The sequence below is a fragment of the Theropithecus gelada genome, chromosome 8, assembly GCF_003255815.1.
Source record: "Theropithecus gelada isolate Dixy chromosome 8, Tgel_1.0, whole genome shotgun sequence".
Taxonomy (NCBI): Eukaryota; Metazoa; Chordata; class Mammalia; order Primates; family Cercopithecidae; genus Theropithecus; species Theropithecus gelada.
Window position 1 is genome coordinate 20,790,591 of NC_037676.1, and position 22,097 is coordinate 20,812,687.

At 52.6% G+C, this 22,097-nt stretch overlaps 1 protein-coding gene across 4 annotated transcripts; it reads right to left on the reverse strand.

Annotated features, from left to right (window-relative positions):
• Positions 1-612: 612 nt before the first annotated feature.
• PHYHIP (phytanoyl-CoA 2-hydroxylase interacting protein) lies at positions 613-13,289 on the reverse strand. 4 transcript variants are annotated; one of them, XM_025395020.1, is made up of 7 exons: positions 12,731-13,289; positions 9,728-9,849; positions 9,133-9,326; positions 7,790-7,964; positions 5,473-5,590; positions 2,220-2,803; positions 613-1,133 (listed from the first exon to the last, which is right to left on the reverse strand). In XM_025395020.1, the coding sequence occupies exons 3-6, from the start codon at positions 9,295-9,297 to the stop codon at positions 2,269-2,271; spliced, it is 993 nt and encodes a 330-aa protein (XP_025250805.1). In that variant the 5' UTR covers positions 9,298-9,326; positions 9,728-9,849; positions 12,731-13,289; the 3' UTR covers positions 613-1,133; positions 2,220-2,268. The 4 variants fall into 4 exon arrangements, 3 of the variants coding, with proteins under 3 accessions (XP_025250805.1, XP_025250804.1, XP_025250803.1); XR_003120898.1 differs by lacking the exon at positions 9,728-9,849 and having other exon boundaries at positions 2,100-2,803; XM_025395019.1 differs by lacking the exon at positions 9,728-9,849.
• Positions 13,290-22,097: the final 8,808 nt, after the last annotated feature.

Here is a 22,097-nt window from a genome sequence, read left to right on the forward strand (position 1 = left end):
GGTGCCCACCACCACGCCCAGCTAATTTTGTATTTTCAGTAGAGATGGAGTTTCACCATATTGGCCAGGCTGGTCTTGAACCCCTGACCTCCTGTGATCCACCTGCCTCAGCCTCCCAAAGTGCTGGGATTACTGGCGTGAGCCACCGCGCCCAGCCCTAGGTGGAAATTCTAACTCCAAGGTGATGGTTTTAGGAATCGGGGCCTTGGAAGGAGATGAGGTCATGAGGGTGGGGCCACATGAGTGGGATTAGTGCCTTTATGAAACGGCCCAAGATGGCCTGGAGCAGTGGCTCATGCCTATAATCCCAAGCACTTTGGGAGGCCTAGATGGGAGGATCACTTGAGGCCAGGAGTTTGAGGCCAGCCTGGGCAACAAGGTGAAACCCCCCAACTCTACAAAAAAAAAAAAAAAAGGAGGGGTAAGAGAGCTTGCTCATCCCTTTCACCCTGTGAGGACACAGTGAAAAGAGCCATCTGTGAAGCAGGCCCTCACCAGACACAGCTTCTGCCAGCACCTTGATCTTGACCTCCTGAGTCTCCAGAACTATGAGAAATGAATCTGCGGTTTTTGAGCCACCCAGTCTGTGGCATTGTGTCACAGCAGCTCAAATGGACTGAGACGAGCAGGGCCCTCAGGCCATGGTGGTTTATTGATGCACGTCGCAAGCACAGCACAGGCAGGTGGACCCCAGCCCCGGGGGGACATGAGGGCCAGGGGAGGGCAGCAGGCCACCCCTACAGCAATGCTGTCAGCACAGGGGGAAGGAAAGGGCCTGGGCCATGTTCTCTCCTTCTCCACACCTCTCCCCGCAGGAAGCCTCCAGGCCTCCTGACCCATCCCAGAGAGACAGCTGGCCACACAATTCCCCCTGGCTACAGAGAGGCGACAGTTGTCCACCTGCCCCTCACCGAGGTATGGTCTTGCCGGCCCGCAGCTGCTTCCGTCCTTCATCATGGAAATCCAGCTGCTCATCCATCATCTCCGTCACCTCTGAGAAAGTCACTGTGAGGCTGCACTCTTCTCTGCCTGATGTCACCTCCATCATCCCCCAAACAGCCGGCGGCTGCTGTCAGCCCCTCCCACAGGCTCTCTGTTTGCTTTGCTGATTGTAGGGAGTCCACCCTGGTGACCTGTGCGACAGTAGGAATGAGGCAAAAACACAAGGAGGCCCGGGAAGGACGTCACCAAGAACTCCCCGGGTAGCGGCTTCCGGCCAGCAGGGTGGCAGGAGAGCAGACAGAGCCAGTGGGCAGGGGAGAGGTGGAGCAGCAGAGGGTCCACAGTCCAGGTCACACACGGGCACAGTACAGTCACGGCACCGTGGCAGAGCAAGTGAGCAAAGTGCACGGCTGGTCGGGGTGCCGGGGCCCGCGGGACAGCTCGAAGATCTCATGTTCCATGCCAGGCCCCAGCAGAGCATGAGGCGGCCCACTCCCAGGTGAGGAAGGGGCACTTCTGGGTCTCAGGGGTCTCCTCCCCCTCCTCAACCCCGGTGGCTGCTGTCTCAGACCCCCGCACTCTAAGCAAGGAGAAGGTATGCTGGGGTACGGAAGGAAGGAACACCCGACAGCCTGACGCCCCCAGTGCCAAGAGAAGAAAGAGAATTCCTTTCTAGAAAGCAGGGGGAGTGTCCCGGTGGGCAGGTGGAGAAGGAGGGACAGCTCTCCCATGCAGGAAGAGGGTTCTTTGGGGCAAGGAGCAGCCAGGGTGTCATGGTGGTGCAGGAGACTATTTATAGAAGAAAGGGATCCGGGCCTGGAGTGGGAAGCCCCAGAGACCCAGCTCAGCAGGGAGGGGGCATTCTGTGGTTGGCCCTGAGTGGGGTGAGTGGGACTAAGAAAGATCGCCCCACAGCTCTCTGCATCTCCTCTGGAGGCAGCCAAGCTACACGTGGGCTTTGGCCCAGAGGGGCTTCCCTGGGAGAGCCCCAGGAGGTGGGCAGGTCTTTGGGACATAGAGACCTGGATGAGGCAAAGAACAGTAGGACAAGGAAACCAGAGGAAAAGGGAAGTTCTCCAGAAATCCAGCTCAGCTGCCAACTACGGAGGAGGAGAAGCCTTTCCACGTCCACCAGGCCGGGGGTGGGCCACACTTACCAAGAGGACCACCGTCTGTTGCCTCCAATGCCAAGGGGCGGGGGGAGGGCAGCTGGGCAGAGTGGAGGGAGCAGGGGGGTAGGAGAGAGAAAGCAAGCTCCCTGAACCTGGGCTACCCACCTCCACCTTCTGCTCCTCTCTCCCTCGCCCCCCAGCTCCCCAGGAGTCCCTAGCGGCCCACGCTGATGTTGCAGGTCTTGCAGCTGGGGTCCTTCTTGGCATCGGCAGTAGACAGGCTCATGAGCTGGTGACCGCTGATCTCCCCCAGGGTGCCCAGGGACAGGTCGACAGGCTCGGTGTAGATGATCTCCAGGATGAGGTCCTGGGCGTGGCGGAAGACCAGCTCCCCGTCCTCCACGCTGCAGGTCAGGAACTTGTTGCAAGCAATGTCCAGGAGGGGCAGGCGGTCGCGGCAGAAGCGGTCCCCCAGGGAGCCTTTGGGCGCCAGCACCAGGATAGCATAGTGGTAGGCCGTGTACATGCAGTAGAAGTCCGCAAAGTAGAGGTTGGTGCTGGGATTGAAGAGGCGCTGAGCTGGGATCTGGAAGCGCCAGCGGCCGTAGGGGGAATCCTGCGGGGGCTGGCCCGTGTTGAACTCCGTGTTGCAACTGAAGAAGACCCCGTGGAGCATACCGCTGGTGGGGGAGCCGTGGCTGCCGCTGTTGTCCTTCAGGTAGGGCTGCAGCATGTTCCCGCAGTGGGTCCTGCCCACCCCAGGGAGACACGCCAAAGGGAAGAGAAGATGCGGCTGGTGAGCCGGGCTGAGGCTTGGCTGCTGCGTGTGGTCGAGGAGGGAGGGAGCCAGCCCAGCTCCCAGCCCTCCCCCAGCCGCCTCCACTAGTTGCAAATAGAACATTCCAGAATGCAAGAGCAGAGAGGGCCCTGGAGAGGGATTCATCCAGCCCACTCCTTCTCAGAGAAGAGATGTGAAGCTGTCACTCCCCAACTTGAAACCCTTTGATGGGGCGTGCGTGAAAAGCACGGCGGCTCATGATCTGATCTCTGTGGTCTCCTCGCCACTCCCCACCTCCTGCCATCACACCTACTTACCCACCCCCTGCACACGCAGTCTCCTGCCTCTGTGCCCCCTGTGCAGGACTCTTCCCCCTGCTGCACTGACCGCCCTCTCCACCTTCCTCCGGCTGGCTTGGCAAACTTCTAATCAGCCTTCAAGCCTCAGCCACGCGTCTGCTCCCCACTAAAACCTTCCAGGAACAGCAGACACCTGCACTTGACAAATATTTGGCTGCCTACTATGTGCAGGACACCCAGTCTTCTAACTGTGTTGCCCAGGCTGAACTCCTGGCCTCCAGTGATCCTCCGGCTTTGGCCTCCCAAAGTGCTAGGATTGCAGGTGTGAGCCACTTCATCGGCCAGGACACTGAACTGTGCTCAACAATTACACGTACCTTTCACATGAAATCTTTCCATACTGTCTCGCTGACTGGATTCTGAGGTTCTCAAAAGGGTGAACTCTGCCTTTATCTTTACATCCTGGCACCAAGTAAGGTGCCTGGCACACATGGGTGCTCCCTGTCTCTCTCATTCTCGCTGATAAAGGAGTCCAAACTGGGCCACTGACTCACTTTCCAAGCTGGAGTGCAGTGGTACAATCACAGCTCACTGCAAGCTCGAACTCCTGGGCTCAAGTGATCCACACCCGGCTAATTCTTTAAATTTTTTGTAGAGATTGGGTTCTCACTATGTTGCTCAGGCTCATCTTGAACTCTTGGGCTCAAGTGATCCCATCTTGGCCTCCCAACATGCTGGGATTACAGGTTTGAGCCACCAAGCAGGCCTTGCTTCTTTAATACAAACCCCAAAGACTCCCAAGGTCCTCACTGCCCTGAGGTTAAAACTGCCCTGACTCTAAGGATAAAGGCAGACAGAGGCCAGGCACAGTGGCTCATGCCTGTAATCCCAGCACCTTGGGAGGCCGAGGTGGGTGGATCACCTGAGGTCAGGAGTTTGAGACCAGCCTGGCCAACATAGTGAAACCCCGCTTCATTAAAAACACAAAAATTAGCCTGCCATGGTGGCGCACACCTGTGGTCCCAGCTACTCAGGAGACTGAGGCAGGAGAATCATTTTAACCCAGAAGGCAGAGGTTGCAGTGAGCGGAGATCACGCCACTGCACTCCAGCCTGGGTGACAGCGAGAGACTCCGTCTCAAAAAAAAAAAAAGAGGCAGAGCAGCTGCTTGCCCTGGCTGAGCCTCAGAAGGATGTGGTCTTGGAGCACTTTCCAGCAGGCCTGGGGAGGGTGGGTACTCCTGGTCCTGCTTCACTCTTGCCTGATCCTGGCTGTCTTCAGTGACAAGTGACTCCCTGGCTCGAATGAACAAGCTGCTTCCCTCTGGGCCTCGTGCTCCTCTTCTGTAGGCCAAGGGTGTTGGATCAGATCACCAATTTTCGAACACTTTTAGACTGCAGCATCTCTCTCTTTTTTCCCCCAAAAGAAATTATACGTGGAAGGCTCACAGGCAAATAAAATTGAGGCTGCTCTGGTTGGACATCAGGTGTGGGGCCCACCAAGCCTCATCCTCTGGTCCCCCCAACCCCATGGCAGCATTCTAAGGGGTTCACTGACATGTCTCCCTGGAGGGAGCACCCAGTTTGAAAAGCGATGAGCTGGGTGCTTCCTCAAACCTTTTGTGATCAGAACACTCATTTTATGCACTCCCTGCCACCTCCCCTTTGGCCCCAGGGCCTGAATCAGAGAGACCTGTGGTGGTAGACCCCCATGAAAAGAACTGTCCCGGGCCGGGCGTGGTGGCTCACGCCTGTAATCCCTGCACTTTGGGAGGCCGAGGCGGGCGGATCACGAGGTCAGGAGATCGAGACCATCCTGGCTAACACGGTGAAACCCCGTCTCTACTAAAATACAAAAAATTAGCCGGGCGCGGTGGCGGGTGCCTGTAGTCCCAGCTACTCGGGAGGCTGAGGCAGGAGAATGGCGCGAACCCGGGAGGCGGAGCTTGCAGTGAGCCGAGATGGTGCCACTGCACTCCAGCCTGGGCGACAGAGTGAAGACTCCGCCTCAAAAAAAAAAAAAAAATTAAAAAAAAAAAAAAAAAAAAAAAAGAAAAGAACTGTCCCAGAGCGGGAGCAAACCCAGATCTCATTCTCCCAGGCTCGTTAGTACAACACTCTTGCAGAAGGCCCTGTCCCCAGAGCCCTTGATCTTCCCTGAGCCCAATCCCCAAAGCAGCAGTCTCTTCAGAGCCAGCCTGGTGACGTCAGGGCATGTCAATCCTAGAGGAGGGACTGGCAGCCACGGGGGTGGGGGTGACCTCAGACAGCCAGGACAGGAACAGGAAGGGCTGGGAGGGAGGAGAGGCCTGGCGGGTCCAGCCGGGAGCCCGCACCCATACCTGGCATGCTGGAAGTACTCCTTGTGATGGTTGCGGTAGAAGACGGAGAAGCGGAGCATGCGGCCTGCGATCTGCTCGGCCTTCTCCTGCAGCTGAGCCAGGTGCTCCTTGGCATAATCTACAAGATCCCAGATGCAGTGGGTGAGCTGAGGGCCAGCTGAGGAGCACAAACACCTCCTGTCCCCACCCTACCCCACCCTGTGCGTGCCGGCCAACCTCTGCCTGTCAGAACAGCAGAGGCGACTAGACAGTCGCAGAACCTTAAACTCAGATGGGAACAGGCCAGCTGGCCTCTGCTGGAAACACAGAGCGCTGCATGCTGTCTGTCCTCATCACCTCTGCAACCACAATGCCAGAGTCTCGGGGCTCTCTGGGTCACAAAAAGGCAGAGGGTCGCCCAGTAATCCCGCCAGGGTGCCCAGGGGCTGTGATCCCAGGCTATCCTCATGTGAAAAGAGGACTCATGGGAAAAAGGAAGACTTGAGAGGGCTTGAGGTCCTTTTGGGAAAGTCCCTCAAATCCAGTAGATAGGAAGCTGCCCACACCACCCCCATGGAAGCCAGCTGTAGCTACAGGTGAGGGCTCCTGAGGGGCTAGGGAGAAGCGAGACCAGGCAATGTTTAGGCAGTCCTGGGTCTGGAGCAATGGCTCTCAGCTTGAGCATCTCAGGAGAAACAGGGAAGGCTGGAAACAGGATAGCAACATTGAACCCTGGAGCCCCAGGAAGGCTGCTGTTGGCACATACAGCTCCTTGGTACAAATTAGAAGAAGCTGCCCTTCCCTCTTTGTGGATGCATCCCTGGCCAGGGTGCTCGGTTTGGAGAGAGGAGTGTGGACTGGATTGCAGCCAGATCCCCAATTTGAATTAAATGCCCACTGCACATGGAGGTCTCAGGGGAAACCGAGCTTTCCCCTCCAGGAGCAAGAGGCCTCCAGAGAGTGGGGTTCTGCAGCAGAACTAAGAAAAAACACCATTCAGCCAGCCGCGGTGGTTCACGCCTGTGATCCCAGCACTTTGGGAGGCCGAGGCGGGCGGATCACCTGAGTCAGGAGTTCAAGACCAGCCTGGCCAACATGGTGAAACCCCATCTGTACTAAAAATGCAAAAAAAAGTAGCCAGGCGTGGTGGTGGGCGCCTGTAATCCCAGCTACTCAGGATGCTGAGGCAGGAGAATCGCTTGAATCCGGGAGGCAGAGGTTGCAGTGAGCCAAGATCATGCCACTGCACTCCAGCCAGGAGACGACAAGAGTGAGACTCCATCTCAAAAAAAAAAAAAAAAAAAAAAAGACAGAAGGAGAAAAAAAAAAGAAAAAGCACCACTCAAAAGACAACAGCAGCTCAAGGAGACCTGGGGCATAAATCTTGGCAAAGGATGGAGCCAGCAGACTCAGAGGCCCGGGGCTGAGAATGTTCTGTGCCCCTTCCGTGTGACAGAGAGATCTGGAGCAGCTCTCACCGTGAACACCAAAAGAATGCAATCTTGTGGGGACAGACCCTGAGTCACGAGTGACCAAGCACACATAAGCCCGCTGTTTGTGCTGGAGTCTACAAGTTAAGTTCTGCTAAGAGAGTTTGCAGGGCCGTTGACCAGGGACCATTTTCCCAGGCTACGTGGAGGCTCAGAACAAGCGAAATGTGATTGCTCTACCAAGTGCACATTGACAGATAATTGATTAAGCAAAATGTGGTCTATCCATACAATGAAATACTATCCAGTTTTAAAAAGGAAGTAAATCCTGGTATATTCCAGTCACAAAAAGACAAATCCTGTACAATTGTACTACTGATATGAGATACTTAGAGGACTCATATTCATAGGAACAGAAAGTAGAACGGTAGCCGGCAGAGGGAAACGGGGGGTGGTTGTTTAATGGGTATAGAGTTTTGGTTTTCCAAGAAAAAAAGGTTCTGGAGATTGGCTGCACAACAATGTGAATATACTTAATACCATTGAACTGTACACTTCAAAATGGTCAAGATGGCAAATGTTACATCATGCACCTTTGACCACAGTGTTTAAAAAGATGCCTGTGATCTGGTACCAAGCCAGAAAAGTAACTCCCTTTCTTAATGGAAGTGGTCTTGCCAACATGATTAGTGGGGTTCACATCTGCCTCCAGTGAGAGAAGAGAAAGGGCGGCTTTTGGAGGCAGGGAGGGTGTCATGCCTGTGTGCCTTCCCTGTGGCCCAAGCATGCTGCCTGGTGGACAGAAGGCGTTCGTCAGTGTTTGCTCGACTGCCAGGAAGCCCCGCTTTGACCACAACTAAGCCCGACGTGCCAAGCAGCAGGACAGGGGCATGAAAGCAGGGCCTCACCCCCAGTGCAGAACTCCACTGTCTCGCTCCAGCCGGACACCAGGTACTCCCCGTCGCTCTGCTTCACCGCCGTCTGCACGGCCACACTGTACTCCGTGCGGGGGCTCAGGAACCAGTGGCCTCTCACCGTCATGGGCAGCGGCACTGCCTTGGCCACGAGCTTGGTGGGGACATCCTGAGAAATGGGGTACAGACAGAGAGCCGGGCGTCAAACAGGGGTTCATGCCCGATCTGGGCGTCACCCCAGAATCTCCACTCCCCAGATGGCCCTGTTTCTCCTGAGCAGGACCAATCTTGAGGATCCGTTGGCTTCCTATCCTGGCCACCATTTTCCTGGGAAGGCCACACAGACGCTCCCCAGCCTTGGCCCCTCCTCGAACCCCCCTGACACCCTGTTCTCTTGGGAACGGAGGGGAAAAGCCACGAAGTTGAGGGCGGCAAGGCCTTCATTTTTTAAGGAGACTTTGAGAGCTCTGCACACTGCAGTGCCGTCTCCACGGCAACGGCAAATGCTGAGAAGCCAGGGAGGAAGGGAAAATATGCCTTATTCTTTGGGGGGGAGGGTTAAGGGGGTGGTGTTGAACATTCACGTCACCGTGGCAACTGGCCTGCCAAAAGACACCCAGATCGGGAGAGCCAGTTCCAGAGAAAGAGAGCGGGTGAGTAACCCACGCCGGTGCCGTCGGCCTGGGAGCCAGCTGGCCGCCTCACTCCCCCTGCCTCTGCCAGCTTGAGAGGATGGGGGGCTTCCTCCCACCCACCCCCACACTGGCTTTTAACCCCAGAAAAGGACACACCCACGGAAGACTCTGTCCTATTCCTTTTCTAAGTCAAGCAAATGGCAGGCCAGCAGGTGAGGGGCCGGAGAGGGAGAACTGAGGCCACAGCAAAAGGGCCCCGCCCAGACCGAGGCCCGCGTGGCCCATCCAGCCAACAGCGAGGCTGTGCCCTGAGCCGGGGCTTTGTCGAGACTTGAGACGTCATCCCCATAGGCGATGCCTGCGGCCCCACCCCACCCGGGCTCTCTGCCCCTGCTTGAAGTCTCAGTCGTGGCGCTGATAACAGCGCTCCCTCTGTGCTAGGCGCTGGGCCAAGCACCACGCAAACATGACTCACTGCATCCTCTCCACGACCCCGCGAGGCTCGGCATTGTTATTCCCTCTTCACCAGGGAAGGAGCTCAGGCTCAGAGAGGTCATGTAACTTTCCCAAAATGACACAGGAAGAAGAGTGTGGATTTTAACCAGGCCTCTGACTCCAAGCCATCACTTCCAGGTGTTCCCTTATCCGGCTTCCTTCAGGAACAGGAGCTGGGAAGGGGCTCCTGGGACACCTTCTACTCACCCGGTGCTTGAACTTGTTGGAATTCTTATTCTCCTTCTTGTTAAGGTCAATGAAGTAATGGGTGACCCTCTCCAGGTCACTGTCCTCCATGGCCCAGGAGATGCGGAAAGAGTCGCAGGTGATGTTGTTGATCTCAATGCTGTGGGGCGTGGACAGCAGCTCCATGCTCCCGTCTCGGTTGTCTCCTGTGGGGACTGAGGAGGAGGAAAAGGGTCAGTACCTCCCTTGCCCCCAGCGAGCTTTCTGGAATGTCTTCTTCCCAATAGCCCTTTTGAGGCGGAACCTCAAGGACCCCTGGAATCCACCTGCCTCATGAATTAGATGGGAAAGACTGCACAGGGGAGGCTGGAGAAGGTTGATGGAGGGTGGAATGGGGTGCCTGCCCGGGGGGCTCTCTGCTCTCCTCGGAGGGGTCTGCAGAGCAGACGGCACCTGACAGGTGGCAGAGGCAGTGGGAACGCTGCAAAGCCGGGCGGGGACAGATTTGCAGCAGATGGAGCCGAGGAGGGAGGGGGCCCTCAGCCAGCAGGCGTGAAAAGAGAAAGGGGTGGGGGTGGAGAGGACGGGTGAGAGGCGGAGGAAACACAGGAAGCACCTGCTGTGGAGCGGAGGTGCGAGGCTTGGGGCAGGTGACAGCCAAGAGCTCACAGGTGCCAGGGCCCTCGGATTCAGGCCTCTCTCCTCGCTGGGGTCAGCAAGGGTTGCCATGGTACATGGCTGGAAGGACAAGTGCCACGTTGGTGCATGTGGACACATTCGTGGTGGGAGGGGCACGCGACACAGCCGGCTTCAAGCTCTTTTTTCCACCCATAACTTTTTTTGACAATCCCTCTTTCTCTTCAGCCAATCTTCTCTTGATTCCTTTCAATCATTACTTTTAACATTAACATCTATTGGGGGCCAACCATGTGCTCATAACTTCACAGACATCTCATGCAAGCTTGGAAGCGGCGACACACTATCATTATCTCCATTTTACAGATGAGGCAACTGAGGTCGGGAAGGTACTAACCTGCCCAAGGCCACGCAGGGAGCAAATGATTTGAACTCCCGCTCCCAAGCTCTTGATCATTAAGCTAAGGTGGTGTCCCCTCATATGTGGGGGTGGAGGGGCACATGTGTGGCGTGTGTGCATGCGTGGGTGTCCGTGGTGTTTCCACCCTGTACTTTCCCTCCTTCTGTCATTTCCTTTCAAGCAACTGCATTTTCTCTCCCTCCCTGTCTTCCTCCTTTGGTTCTCCCCTTATGTCTGCTGCTTGTCCAGCTATGAGAAGACCTCATCACGGTCACTCTCATGTGTGCTTTAGCTGGGAAGAGCTGACTCTGGCCGTGACTCTGGCCTGGTTGGCCTAGCTCTGGGATGGGGAAGAGAGAAGGGAAGGGGAGTGACAGCGTCTGGGAGGGGACCGTAGATGGGGGTGGGGCGTTCTCCAGGGGCATTTGGTCTCCTGCTTTCCAATCCCTTCCTCCATCCCAGCTCCCGGCACCCCTCATTTTTCTAAGTGTTACCTCCTTCTCTTCTTTCTCCCTCTTTTTCTCCTCCCCTTGCCCAGGAGCTAGTGGTGAGGGCATCTTGTGCCTGCAAAAGCAGGTACTTTTATTTATAGCTTCCAGAGGATCCAGCCCACACCTTCCTGTCAATTAAGCTTGCTCCAGAGCCTGGCACCTCTGTATTAACCTGTGAGTTGCCTGGATGGCAAGTACAGGGTGAAGGCTAAGGGTGATGGCCCTTACCTGCCCCAGGTGTCACTCAAGTCCTGTTTCATCTTAGCCTCCCACTCCAGAGCCAAAATGCCAGTGGCTTTGTGCATGGGGAATCCTACGGTAAATAAGCATGGGGGTGCTACCAGGCCCACCCCAAAATCAAACAGATGGGATTGGGTGTCTGGAAGCAACCCTACCATAATAAACCAGTCTGTAATTCACGGGGACAGGTGTGGAACAGTGAGGAGTTACCACCTCTTGGGATCCTGGTGAGAAGCTCCCAGGGAGACACACATGTGCCTCACACACACACACACACACACGCACCCACGCACACGAACACAGACACACTCCTACCCAAGAGGCCCTGAGTGGCACCCACCTACACGCTCGGAAGCAGCCCACACTCGTCCCATGAGCAGGCACCTATTCCTGCCTCTCCTTGGAGTCCTCCTAGAAATAGGGGCAGCTGTGTGTGGTGGTAGGGGTCTCCAGGACCTGGGTGTCTGCTTGTGCCTTCCTCCCTACAGTTCTGGGAAAGCTGAGATGACATCCCCACCCTAACTTGGGAGGGCGGCAGTGAGTGAGCTGGGGTGGACAGAGGGGTGGGTGTGAACCCAAGTTCTCTACACCCAGAAGACTGGGGAAGGGCAGGGTGTGAGGGACAGGTTGAGGCAACACCCGAGAAACACCCACACTCCTGTGTGGATCCACCCCAAGACAGGCATGTACACACCCACACACAGGCAGGCACGCATGCACATACACACATGTGCCAAGAGTGCCCACCCACCCGCATCCCACACCTCCACGGACGTCCTCACTCCCACTCACCCATCTACACACTCAGGTGCCTCCCGCCACCTTCTACATTCTAAGAATGCCCCGCAGTTTTCCCTCTTCAAGCTGTCACCTCCATGCACACCCAGACATGTTCATGTCCACAGGCTCACGCACACACGTCCACGCACACCTCCTCACAAGCCATATTTGGGGAAAAGAGGACGCCACAGGCACCAACATGCGTGCGTGCCACCTCCACAAGAAGGCACGCAACCCACACGCCTGCCTGCACACACATGTGTGTTCATACACACAGCAGCCCCCGCCCGAAGTCTGGTATTCTCTCTCGAATCATCGCCAGGCTCAAAGACAGACTTTGAAAATGTGTTTGCCTCTGGCCACACTCTGCCAGCCCTGAGCTTTCGTGCCAACAGGTTTGTGCACCTACGTGGCTCTGCCCACAGACAATGGTTTCTGCCCCCTCTTCTCTTTACCCACCCCGTCCTGCTCTGGGTCTCACCTCCCCACATAGAAAGCCCCTGTCTGCATACACTCCCACACACATGACAAGGGACATGGTTACCCCTAAATATACTGCCTCATAGTGTCCCCACCCACGCACACCCACAGGCTACTCAGATAAGTCCCCCCAACACACGTACCTCACGTGTGCCAGAAAGATATGTTTCTAGACATGCCTCACACCATTCAAAACCCACACATGAGCATGATTGCAGGCAGACGGACCTATCTGCGCCAGCAAGCCTCCAGCCAACTCGCAAGCGCGCACACACACATGCCGCTCACACCGGTGCCCCTTCCCCATGTCCATTCAGAACAGCCGCCCTGCCACAGGGAATGCTTCCCCCACCCTGCTGTCCCTGTTGGCATCGCTGACTGCAGCAGAATGGTCACGGGGTGACTAACTATGGTGCCCCAGAGACTGGATTCAGCCATTAACCACTTTGTCAAAGGCCTGGGGGAGAGGGGACAAGGTCGTCCGGCCTGGCAGTCCAGGTGGACACCCTGGGTGGTGGCAGGACCCTAGCGCCCCCAGCTCCTGGCTACTCAGGATCAACAGCAGCATGTTCCAGGGAGGAAGGGTACTCACCTGGCTCCACTGGGCTCTGCAGAGGAAAAGCTGGCAGGGAGGACAGGGAGAGACCTCTGTGTGGATGAGATCCCAGGCAGGGGACAGCAGCCGGACGCCTGGGTCACAGGCAGTGGTGTGCGCTCGCTCCTCTCCCGGCTGCCAAGGAGGCTGCTTCCATGCCCCGCAGCCAGCTCCTGTCTGGCTGTGCAGCGCGTGTCGCTGCTGCCCCTGGTGAGATGATGTTCCCAGCTGAGCAGCGCAAGAAGAGAGGCAAGAGCGAAATCAAAGCAGCGTGGAGGAGAGAGAGGCAGAGAAGGGAGAAAGAACGAGAGAGCCAGACCGAATCTGGCTCCACCAATGGGATCAGTGGCTGCGCAGCGTCAGGTGATAATAAGCAGGCTTGGTCCCTGTTCGCCGGGCTGGTGGGAGGGGGAAAGGGCAGAGGGTCTCCCAGGGAGCTACACAGATGTCCTCAGGGACAGCAACATACACTGCCTTTCCCCCATTCTTCCAGGACAAGCTGCCCTCAGAAGTCCCTCCAACACACCCCCTACTTGGAAATCTCTGACTTGAATGCAGCCCCCAAACTTTAGGATGCTGGGAGAGGGGTGGAGCTTAGCCCAGGGCTTGGGCCCCAAAGCAAAGACTCTGATTGGGGGAAGGGGAGGGAGGCTATAGAGGGGAAAGGTCCAGATGGAGGGTGTGAACCCAGGGTCACTGTCTTCAGTCCGGAGCCTCTCCCTGGGGCCTTTTGGTGAACTGTGGTTCCATTTTCTTACCAGTTCTAGTGAGAGATGGCAGACCTGCAGCTCAGGGATCCCTGTGGGTCTGGCGAGAACCCTCTGGCAGCTTGGGTGTCTGCAGGAAAAGGGGCTGGGAGAGAGGCTGTGGCACAGTGCAGGGTACACAAGGGCAAGAAAGTGGGGGTGGGAGAACACACCAAGCTCTGAGTGTCCTCAGCCCACCCCACTCTCTGAGCACAAAGGAAGCCGGCCCTGGGCATCTTGGGGAGAGAATGTAATGTCTTTCAAGGCAGCAGGAGGCTGTTCTGCCATCAAGAAGCAGACTCAGTGGAGGCCATCAGGAAGAACACCCAAGGAAATGTGAGTCCAGCAACAAGCAGGGACAAAGGGTTGCACAGCAGCGAAAAGCACAGGCTTATAGTCAGATGGATGTGCTGAGAATCCCTGCTCTACCGCTGCCCAACTAGGTGACCTTGGACAAGCCACTCAACCTCTCTTCATCTGTCAAATGGGATCACACAGGTTTATTGTCATCATGGAATGAAATAATTAGGTAAATCGTGCAGCCCTGGGCCTGGCACATCAGAAGTGCCAGTCACCTGTCAAAACTGTTCTCATTCCCATGATATCGACAGCATCTGCCTGCAAGGAGGCCACAGTCTTCTAGGGGAGAGAAGATGGCCATTTAGAGGACACAATTAGAGAATGAGGAGCATACAACTAAATCGCAGGGCACAGATACTGATTCAGAGAAAGAGCAGTGGGCGGCTCCAGGGCACATGCAGGGTGCAGGCCAGAGGAGGCTGTGGAAGCAGGAGTGCGGCTGGGGTGGGGAGGATTGGCACGGGGGCAGCAGACACCAGGCAGGCCCAGGGTGAGGTCTTGGTGAGCAGGAGAAGGTGTGAGCTGAGCCTAAGAGACACTCACCAAGGGGGAGTCGAGGCGGCAGGCCTCAGTGCAAAAGTCAGAGGAGGTAACAGCAGCAGAAAGTGAGAGTTCACAGAATGCAAAGACAAGCAGAAGCCAACCCTGCCTTAAACGGCTGTGAGAACCTCAGCGAGTCTGGCCAGGTCCTGACCCACAGAATGTGGGGTGGTGCATGGCACTGAGGCAGGACTAAGCACTCCCTTGGCCAAGCATGACTACGTCCTGCTCTAACATACCCACGCCGAGCTGGTGAGCTCAGAAGAGACGCAAAATGTAACCTCCTGGTGATGGCCAGCACGTGACATCTGGACTACACTTCTGTCCCAGGCTGGGTGCAGTAGCTCACGAGAATCCCAACACTTTAGGAGACTGAGGCGGGCAGATCACCTGAGATCAGGAGTTTGAGACCAGCCTAGCCAATATGGTGAAAACCCATCTCTACTAAAAATATAAAAATTAGCTGGGTGCGGTGGTGGGTGCCTGTAATCCCAGCTACTTGGGAGGCTGAGGCACAAGAATCGCTTGAACCTGGCAGGTGGAGGTTGCAGTGAGCTGAGATTGCGCCACTGCACTCCAGCCTGAGTGACAGAGTCCTGTGGCCCAAGCATGATAGTAACCATCTCAGCGCCCCTTTGTGGAGCTGCGTGCCGGCGACAGGTGAAGGCACAGCCCTTTAGGAACTTCTGCCACTTCTCGCCTCAGAGGACTTCTCTACAGATCACAAGAGGAAACACGTGGTAAGAGCAAAGCATAATGTGCCAAGTATAACTCACTCCTTGTGAAACCAAACAACCGCCAAGATGCACTTCTGCTGCATTTTTATTTTTAATAACTTTTTATTACACAAGTAGCACATGATCACTGTAGAGAGACAAGCACATTTCATTTTAAAATTTAAGAGGGAATTAAAATCTCTCATTTTCCCACCATTCAGAAATACACATTAAATACATATATAGAATTTTTTTTTTTTTTTTTTTTTTTTTTTTGAGACGGAGTCTCGCTCTGTCGCCCAGGCTGGAGTGCAGTGGCCAGATCTCAGCTCACTGCAAGCTCTGCCTCCCGGGTTTACACCATTCTCCTGCCTCAGCCTCCCGAGTAGCTGGGACTACAGGCGCCCACCACCTTGCCCGGCTAGTTTTTTGTATTTTTTAGTAGAGACGGGGTTTCACCGTGTTAGCCAGGATGGTCTCGATCTCCTGACCTCGTGATCCGCTCGTCTCAGCCTCCCAAAGAGCTGGGATTACAGGCTTGAGCCACCGTGCCCGGCCAAAATTTTTTTTAATTAATTTTTTTCAAGACAGGGTCTTGCTCTGTCACCCTGGTTGGAGTACAGTGGCACAAACTCAGCTCACTGCAACCTCTGCCTCCCTGGCTTAAGTAATCCTCCCACTTCAGCCCCCTGAGTAGCTGAGACTATAGGCGCACACCACCACACCTGGCTAATTTTTTAATTTTTTTATAGAGATGGGGTCTCACTGTGTTGCCCAGGCTGGTCCCAAACTCCTAAATGCAAGCAATCCACCCGCCTTGGCCTTCCAAAGTAGTTGGGATTACACAGATGTGAGCCACCACACCCAGCCAATACATGTATAGAATTTATTAACAAAAATAGAATGAAAGAATGCTGTTTTATAACCTTCTTTTTTCACTTACCAATATCTTTTCTGTTCATCACATACTCTTTTTTTTTTTTTTATAGAGACAGGTTCTTACTATGTTGGTCAGGCTGGTCTCCAACTCCTGGCCTCAAGTGATCCTCCTGCCTTGGCCTCTCAAAGTGCTAGGATTACAGGTGTGAGCCACCATGCCCAGCTGATCAACTCCATTTTAAAAAGGTGGAAGGTGGGAAAGAGTACTGAGGCCGTAAGTAGTAAAACTAGTTAGTATTCAAATTCAGGTCTGTCTGAGTACCAAGGCCAGATTCTTCGTGGTAGAAAGATGCATAGCAAATACAAAGTCTGATGTAATAGAGAATGAGACTATAAGTAAAACATATTTACAGTCTTAATATTGCTTATGCACTTTATAGATTCAAAATGTTTATGTGTATTTCCCTATGGCTGAGCTCACTGTGGAGATCCAGTGAGCCAATGAATGCACATATATCCAGGTAGTCCATGGAAACCGCTTTGGTCATTTACATGTGTTTACAATGACAAGAGTGGGTCATAAGTATTTATAAGAACTACATGGATTTCTCAGTGCCTATTTCATTTTCTTTTTGAAATTATGTTTAGACAACCTACAACCTTCACTGGTCATCTATTTTAAGGAAGAGTATTCACCTAATTCTAAAAGCATTTACTAAACTAAAGAATAAGTATTTTATGACTGGGTGTGCTGGCTCATACCTGTAATCTCAGCTTTTTAGGAGTCTGAAGTGGGCAGATCACTTGAACCCAGGAATTCGAGACCGGCCTGGGCAACATGGTGAAACCCTATCTTCACAAAAAGTACAAAAGTTAGCTGGGCATGGTGGCATGGGCCTATAGTCCTAACTACTCTGGAGGCTGAGGCAGCAGGATTGCTTGAGCCCAGGATTTGGAGGCTGTAGTGAGTCATGATCACAACATTGCACTCCAGTCTGGGTGACAAAGTGAGAACCTGTCTCAAAAAATATATATATGTATCTCAGATTTTGTAGAAAACTTAAATATTTAATCACTTTAAGACATGGGAGGCCAGGCGCGGTGGCTCAAGCCTGTAATCCCAGCACTTTGGGAGGCCGAGGCGGGTGGATCACGAGGTCAGGAGATCGAGACTATCCTGGCTAACATGGTGAAACCCCGTCTCTACTAAAAATACAAAAAATTAGCCGGGCACGGTGGCGGGCGCCTGTAGTCCCAGCTACTTGGGAGGCTGAGGCGGGAGAATGGCGTGAACCCGGGAGGCGGAGCTTGCAGTGAGCCGAGATCACGCCACTGCACTCCAGCCTGGGAGACACAGTGAGACTCCGTCTCAAAAAAAAAAAAAAAAAAAAAAAAAAAGACATGGGAACATGATGAATTATATTAAAGAACTCAGACAAACTATAGAAGAGACACTGAGAGAATGTTGGAGGGATAAAGGAAACTTCAAGAGAAAAAGATCAAGAAGAATGATGAAAGAGAATCGTAAGTAGAAGGACTCATATAGAACCACAGTACTGGAATAGTCAGTAAATTATACCCAAAGTGGAAGAACATGATGTAGGAAATATGGAACACCACTGTGCACTGCATGGCAAGGTACCAGGACAAGGCCAGGAGCGGTGGCTCATACCTGTAATCTCAGGACTTAGGGAGGCTGAGGCAGCCGAATTTTCCGAGGTCAGGAGTTCGAGACCAGCCTGGCCAACATGGCAAAACCCTGTCTCTACTAAAAATACAAAAGATACCCAGGTGTGGTGGTGCACGCCTGTAGTCACAGCTACTCAGGAGACTGCAGCAGGAGAATCACTTGAGCCCGGGAGGTGGAGGTTGCAGTGAGCCAAGATCCTCCCACTGCACTCCAGCCTGAGTGACAGAGCCAGACTGCCAAAACAAAAACAAAAACAAAAACAAAAAAACAAACAAACAAAAAACCAGGATAAGAGTGTGGCATACTGAATACAAGTGATCACCATGATGAAGCGCCTTCCCTCCATGCACCCAAAACTTGCCACATTTACTCTATTAAGAGTCACTTACAGAATAATCTATAGAGAAGACATGATAATACAACTCACAGATGGCTTTGACATCAATGGTGCCAAAATTCAATTGCTTTCTGGAAACAATCTACTCTTATTCTTTCTAATGCACATCCAAATTTTCTAGTTGATCTCATCACAAATTGGAATTCAATCATCCATTTAAAAAAATTCACTGGGTGCTTACCTATGTATAAGGCACTATTTCAGGCAATGAGGATCCTGCAGTTGTGGGCAGGGAAAGGAGAACCAAAAAAAAAAATCCCTGCTCTCATAGGGCTTACATTCTGGTGGGGGAAGACAGATAATTAAATAGGTAAGTAAATAAATAAATAAACAAACTTTGTAGTCTGTTGAGTGGTGATAAATGCTCTAGAGAAAAATAGGTCGGTACGTAGAGATAGGAAACGTCATGGACAAGTTGGGAGTTATGATTTTAAATAGGGCCATCAGAAGAGGACTCTTTGAAAAGGTGACTTTGGGAAAAAAAAATAAACAACAACAACAAAAACCACCTGATTAAAGGATGGACGGGAGCCATGTAGAATTTTGTGGAGGAAGGGCATTGCAGGTAACAGGTGCAGGGGCCCTGAAGCAGGATGTTGCCTGATACAGTCCAGAAACAGCAGGGGGAGCCAGTGTGCAAGGAGTTGAGACTGGAGAAATGGTAGGTGCCGGGAGAGATCATGCAGGGCCGTGCCGCAGGCCATTCTAAGACCTCTGATTTTTACTCTGAAATGGGAAGCCATTGGGAAGTTTACAGCAGAGATGTCCCAAAGTGAAACATGTCAGTTCCACTATGTGGAGACTAGACTTGGAGGATTCAGGTGGAAGGAGGCCAGTTAGGAGACAATTATAATAATCAGCAATAAATGATGGTGGCCTGGACCAAGGTGGTGAGAAGTGGGAAGATCCCGGATGTACCTGGAAAAGCTGATATATAAGACGTAGTATTATATATACTGATATATAATAGCTGATATATAAGTCGTAGCTCATATGTAAGTCGCAAGGCTGGGCGCAGTGGCTCACGCCTGTAATCCCAGCACTTTGGGAGGCCGAGGTGGGCAGATCGCTTGAGAACCAGGAGCTCAAGACCAGCCTGGGCAACATGGTGAAACTCCAACTCTACAAAAAATTTTAAAAATTAGCCAGGCATGGTGCTGTGCGCCTATAGTCCCAGCTACCTGAGAGGCTAAGGTGGGAGAATCACTTGAGCCTGGGAGGTTGAGGCTGCAGTGAGCCGAGATCACACCACTGCACTCCAGCCTGGGCAACAGAATAAGAAAGATCTTGTGTCATTTAAAAAAAAAAAAAAATCTGCAAGATTTTTAATTTGAACAACTAGCAGGATGCAGCTACCGTTTACTGAGATGGGGACCACTTTGAAGAAGTAGTTTGAGGAGAAAGATCAAAAAACTGTGGATGTGGCCAGGTGCAGTGGCTCACACCAGTAATCCCAGCACTTTGGGAGGTCGAGGCAGGTGGATCACTTGAGGTCAGGAGTTCGAGACCAGCCTGGCCAACATGGTGAAACCCCGTCTCTACTAAAAACACAAAAATTAGCTGGGTGTGGTGGCACGTGCCTGTAATCCCAGCTACTTAGGAGGCTGAGGCAGGAGAATTGCTTGAATCAGGGAGGCGGAGGTTGCAGTAAGTGGAAATCATGTCACTGCACTCCAGCCTGGGTGATAGGGCAAGACCCTGTTTCAAAAAAAAAAAAAAAAAGTTTGGATGTGGACATAGGTTTTGAGATGCCCAAGCAGACATCCAGCTGGAGGTATGGAATAGGCAGAGACACATCAGGGGTTCAGGGAGCACTGGACTAGAGATGAGCCCTTAGGAGTGATCAGCATACAGTACACTTGAAGCTGAGAAACTGGACCATTGTCATGGGAGTTAGTATAGAGAAAATAGGAAAGAATTCCAAGGACACATGTCACTGCACTCCAGCCTTTTTTTTTTTTTTTTGAGATGGAGTCTCTCTCTTGTTGCCTAGGCTGGAGTGCAACGGCACAATCTCGGCTCACTGCAACCTCCGCCTCCTGGGTTCAAGTGGTTCCCCTGCCTCAGCCTCCAAAGTAGCTGGGACTATAAGAGCGCACCACCACGCACAGCTAATTTTTTGTATTTTAGTAGAGACGGGGTTTCACTATGTTGGCCAGGATAGTCTCGATCTCCTGACCTCGTGATCAGCCCACTTCGGCCTCCCAAAGTGCTGGAATTACAGGTCTGAAGCACCACACCCGGCCCCAAGGACAGAATTCTAGAGCTCTCCAACACGTAAGCGTCAAGGCGATAAGGAGGAACCAGCAAAGGAATGGCCTGCAAAATGATGCAAATAAACAAGGACAAATTACACAGAGAACATGTAATAGCTTGAACTTGGATAGCATTCTCATATCTCACATTCCTTTTACTCTACCAATACATATTCAAAACAGTTTCTTATTCATTTTTAATGTCCATGAAGAATTCACAGGAGGCCAGGCGCCATGGCTCACACCTGTAGTTCCAACACTTTGGAATGCCAAAGGGGGTAGCTCGCTTGAACCCATGAGTTTGAAACCAGCTTACACAACATAGTGAGATTCTGTCTCTACAAAATAATTAAAAATAGTTGGGTATGGTGGTGCACACCTGTAGTCCCAGCTACACAGGAGGCTGAGGCAGGAGGATCCCTTGAGCCCAGGAGCTGCAGGCTACAGTGAGCTATGATTGTAGCTGTGAGTAGCCACTGTACTCCAGCGTGGGCGACAGGGCAAGACCATGTTTCAGGGGAAAAAAAAAAAAAAAAAAAAGGCCAGACGCAGTGGCTCATGCCAGTAATCCCAGCACTTTGGGAGGCTGAGGCAGGTGGATCACCTGTGGTCAGGAGTTTGAGACCAGCCTGGTCAACATTGTGAAACCCCACCTCTATTAAAAAGTAGCCGGGCGTAGTGGCGCGCACCTGTAATCCCAGCTACTTGGGAGGCTGAGGCAGGAGAATTGCTTGAACCTGGGAGGCAGAGGTTGCAAGTGAGTCGAGATCATGCCATTGCACTAGAGCCTGGGCAACAGAGCAAGACTCCATCTCAAAAAAAAAAAAAAAATTCACAAGAACAGATTTTTGACAGAATCTGTTATACCTTTTAAACCTGCATTTAGACCTAGAAGACTGTATTTGTTAAGAGTTTGTTAAATTACAATGAGATTATTGTCTTTATTATGATATTTGTGAAAATAAAACGTTATTAACAACAAACTAAGCTCAGCTGGGCACAGTGGCTCACGTCTGTAATCCCAACACTTTGGGAGGTAGAGGTGGGCAGATGGATTGAGCCCAGGAGTTCAAGACTAGCCTGGGTAACATGGCAAAACCCCGACTCTACCAAAAATACAAAAACTAGCCAGTCTCATAACCTGGCCTCAAAATAAATAAATAGATAAAAATGTTAAAAGACCCCTGTGTAAAATATCCCAATTAAAAAAAATCTAAATGCGGCCAGGCTTGGTGGCTCAAGCCTGTAATCGCAGCACTTTGGGAGGCCAAGGCGGGCGGATCACGAGGTCAGAAGATCAAGACCATCCTGGCTAACATGGTGAAACCCTGTCTCTACTAAAAATACAAAAAATTAACCGGGCGTGGTGGTGCACGCCTGTAGTCCCAGCTACTCGGAGGCTGAGGCGGGAGACTGGCGTAAACCCGGGAGGAGGAGCTTGCAGTGAGCCGAGATCGTGCCACTGCACTCCAGCCTGGGTAACACAGCGAGACTCCATCTCAAAAAAAAAAAAAAATCTAAATGCATAGAAAAATGACTTCAAGTATATAAAACATTTGATGGGATAATAATGGATAGCTTTTTCTTCTCAGTGCTTTTTAAATTTTTCCAAATTTTCTAAAATGAATGAGTGTACTTTTAAAAATACAAAATAAACCAGGAAAGCTACTACTTGGTGAACTTCAAAGCCCAACAGAATGAAATCAAAGCTATTTCACCCAGTGCTCTAATTAGAAACTAAGGGCTGTTGCGTGTAGCTCTGTAGGGAACAGGAAAAGGGT

Coding starts and splice junctions, on each gene's coding strand:
- PHYHIP (XM_025395019.1), bottom strand. CDS start 9,297: ATGGAGCTGCTGTCCACGCCCCACAGCATTGAGATCAACAACATCACC. Junction 7,965..9,132: donor CCAACAAGTTCAAGCACCGG/GTGAGTAGAAGG, acceptor CCCATTTCTCAG/GATGTCCCCACCAAGCTCGT. Junction 2,804..5,472: donor GAGTACTTCCAGCATGCCAG/GTATGGGTGCGG, acceptor TGGGGTGGGCAG/GACCCACTGCGGGAACATGC.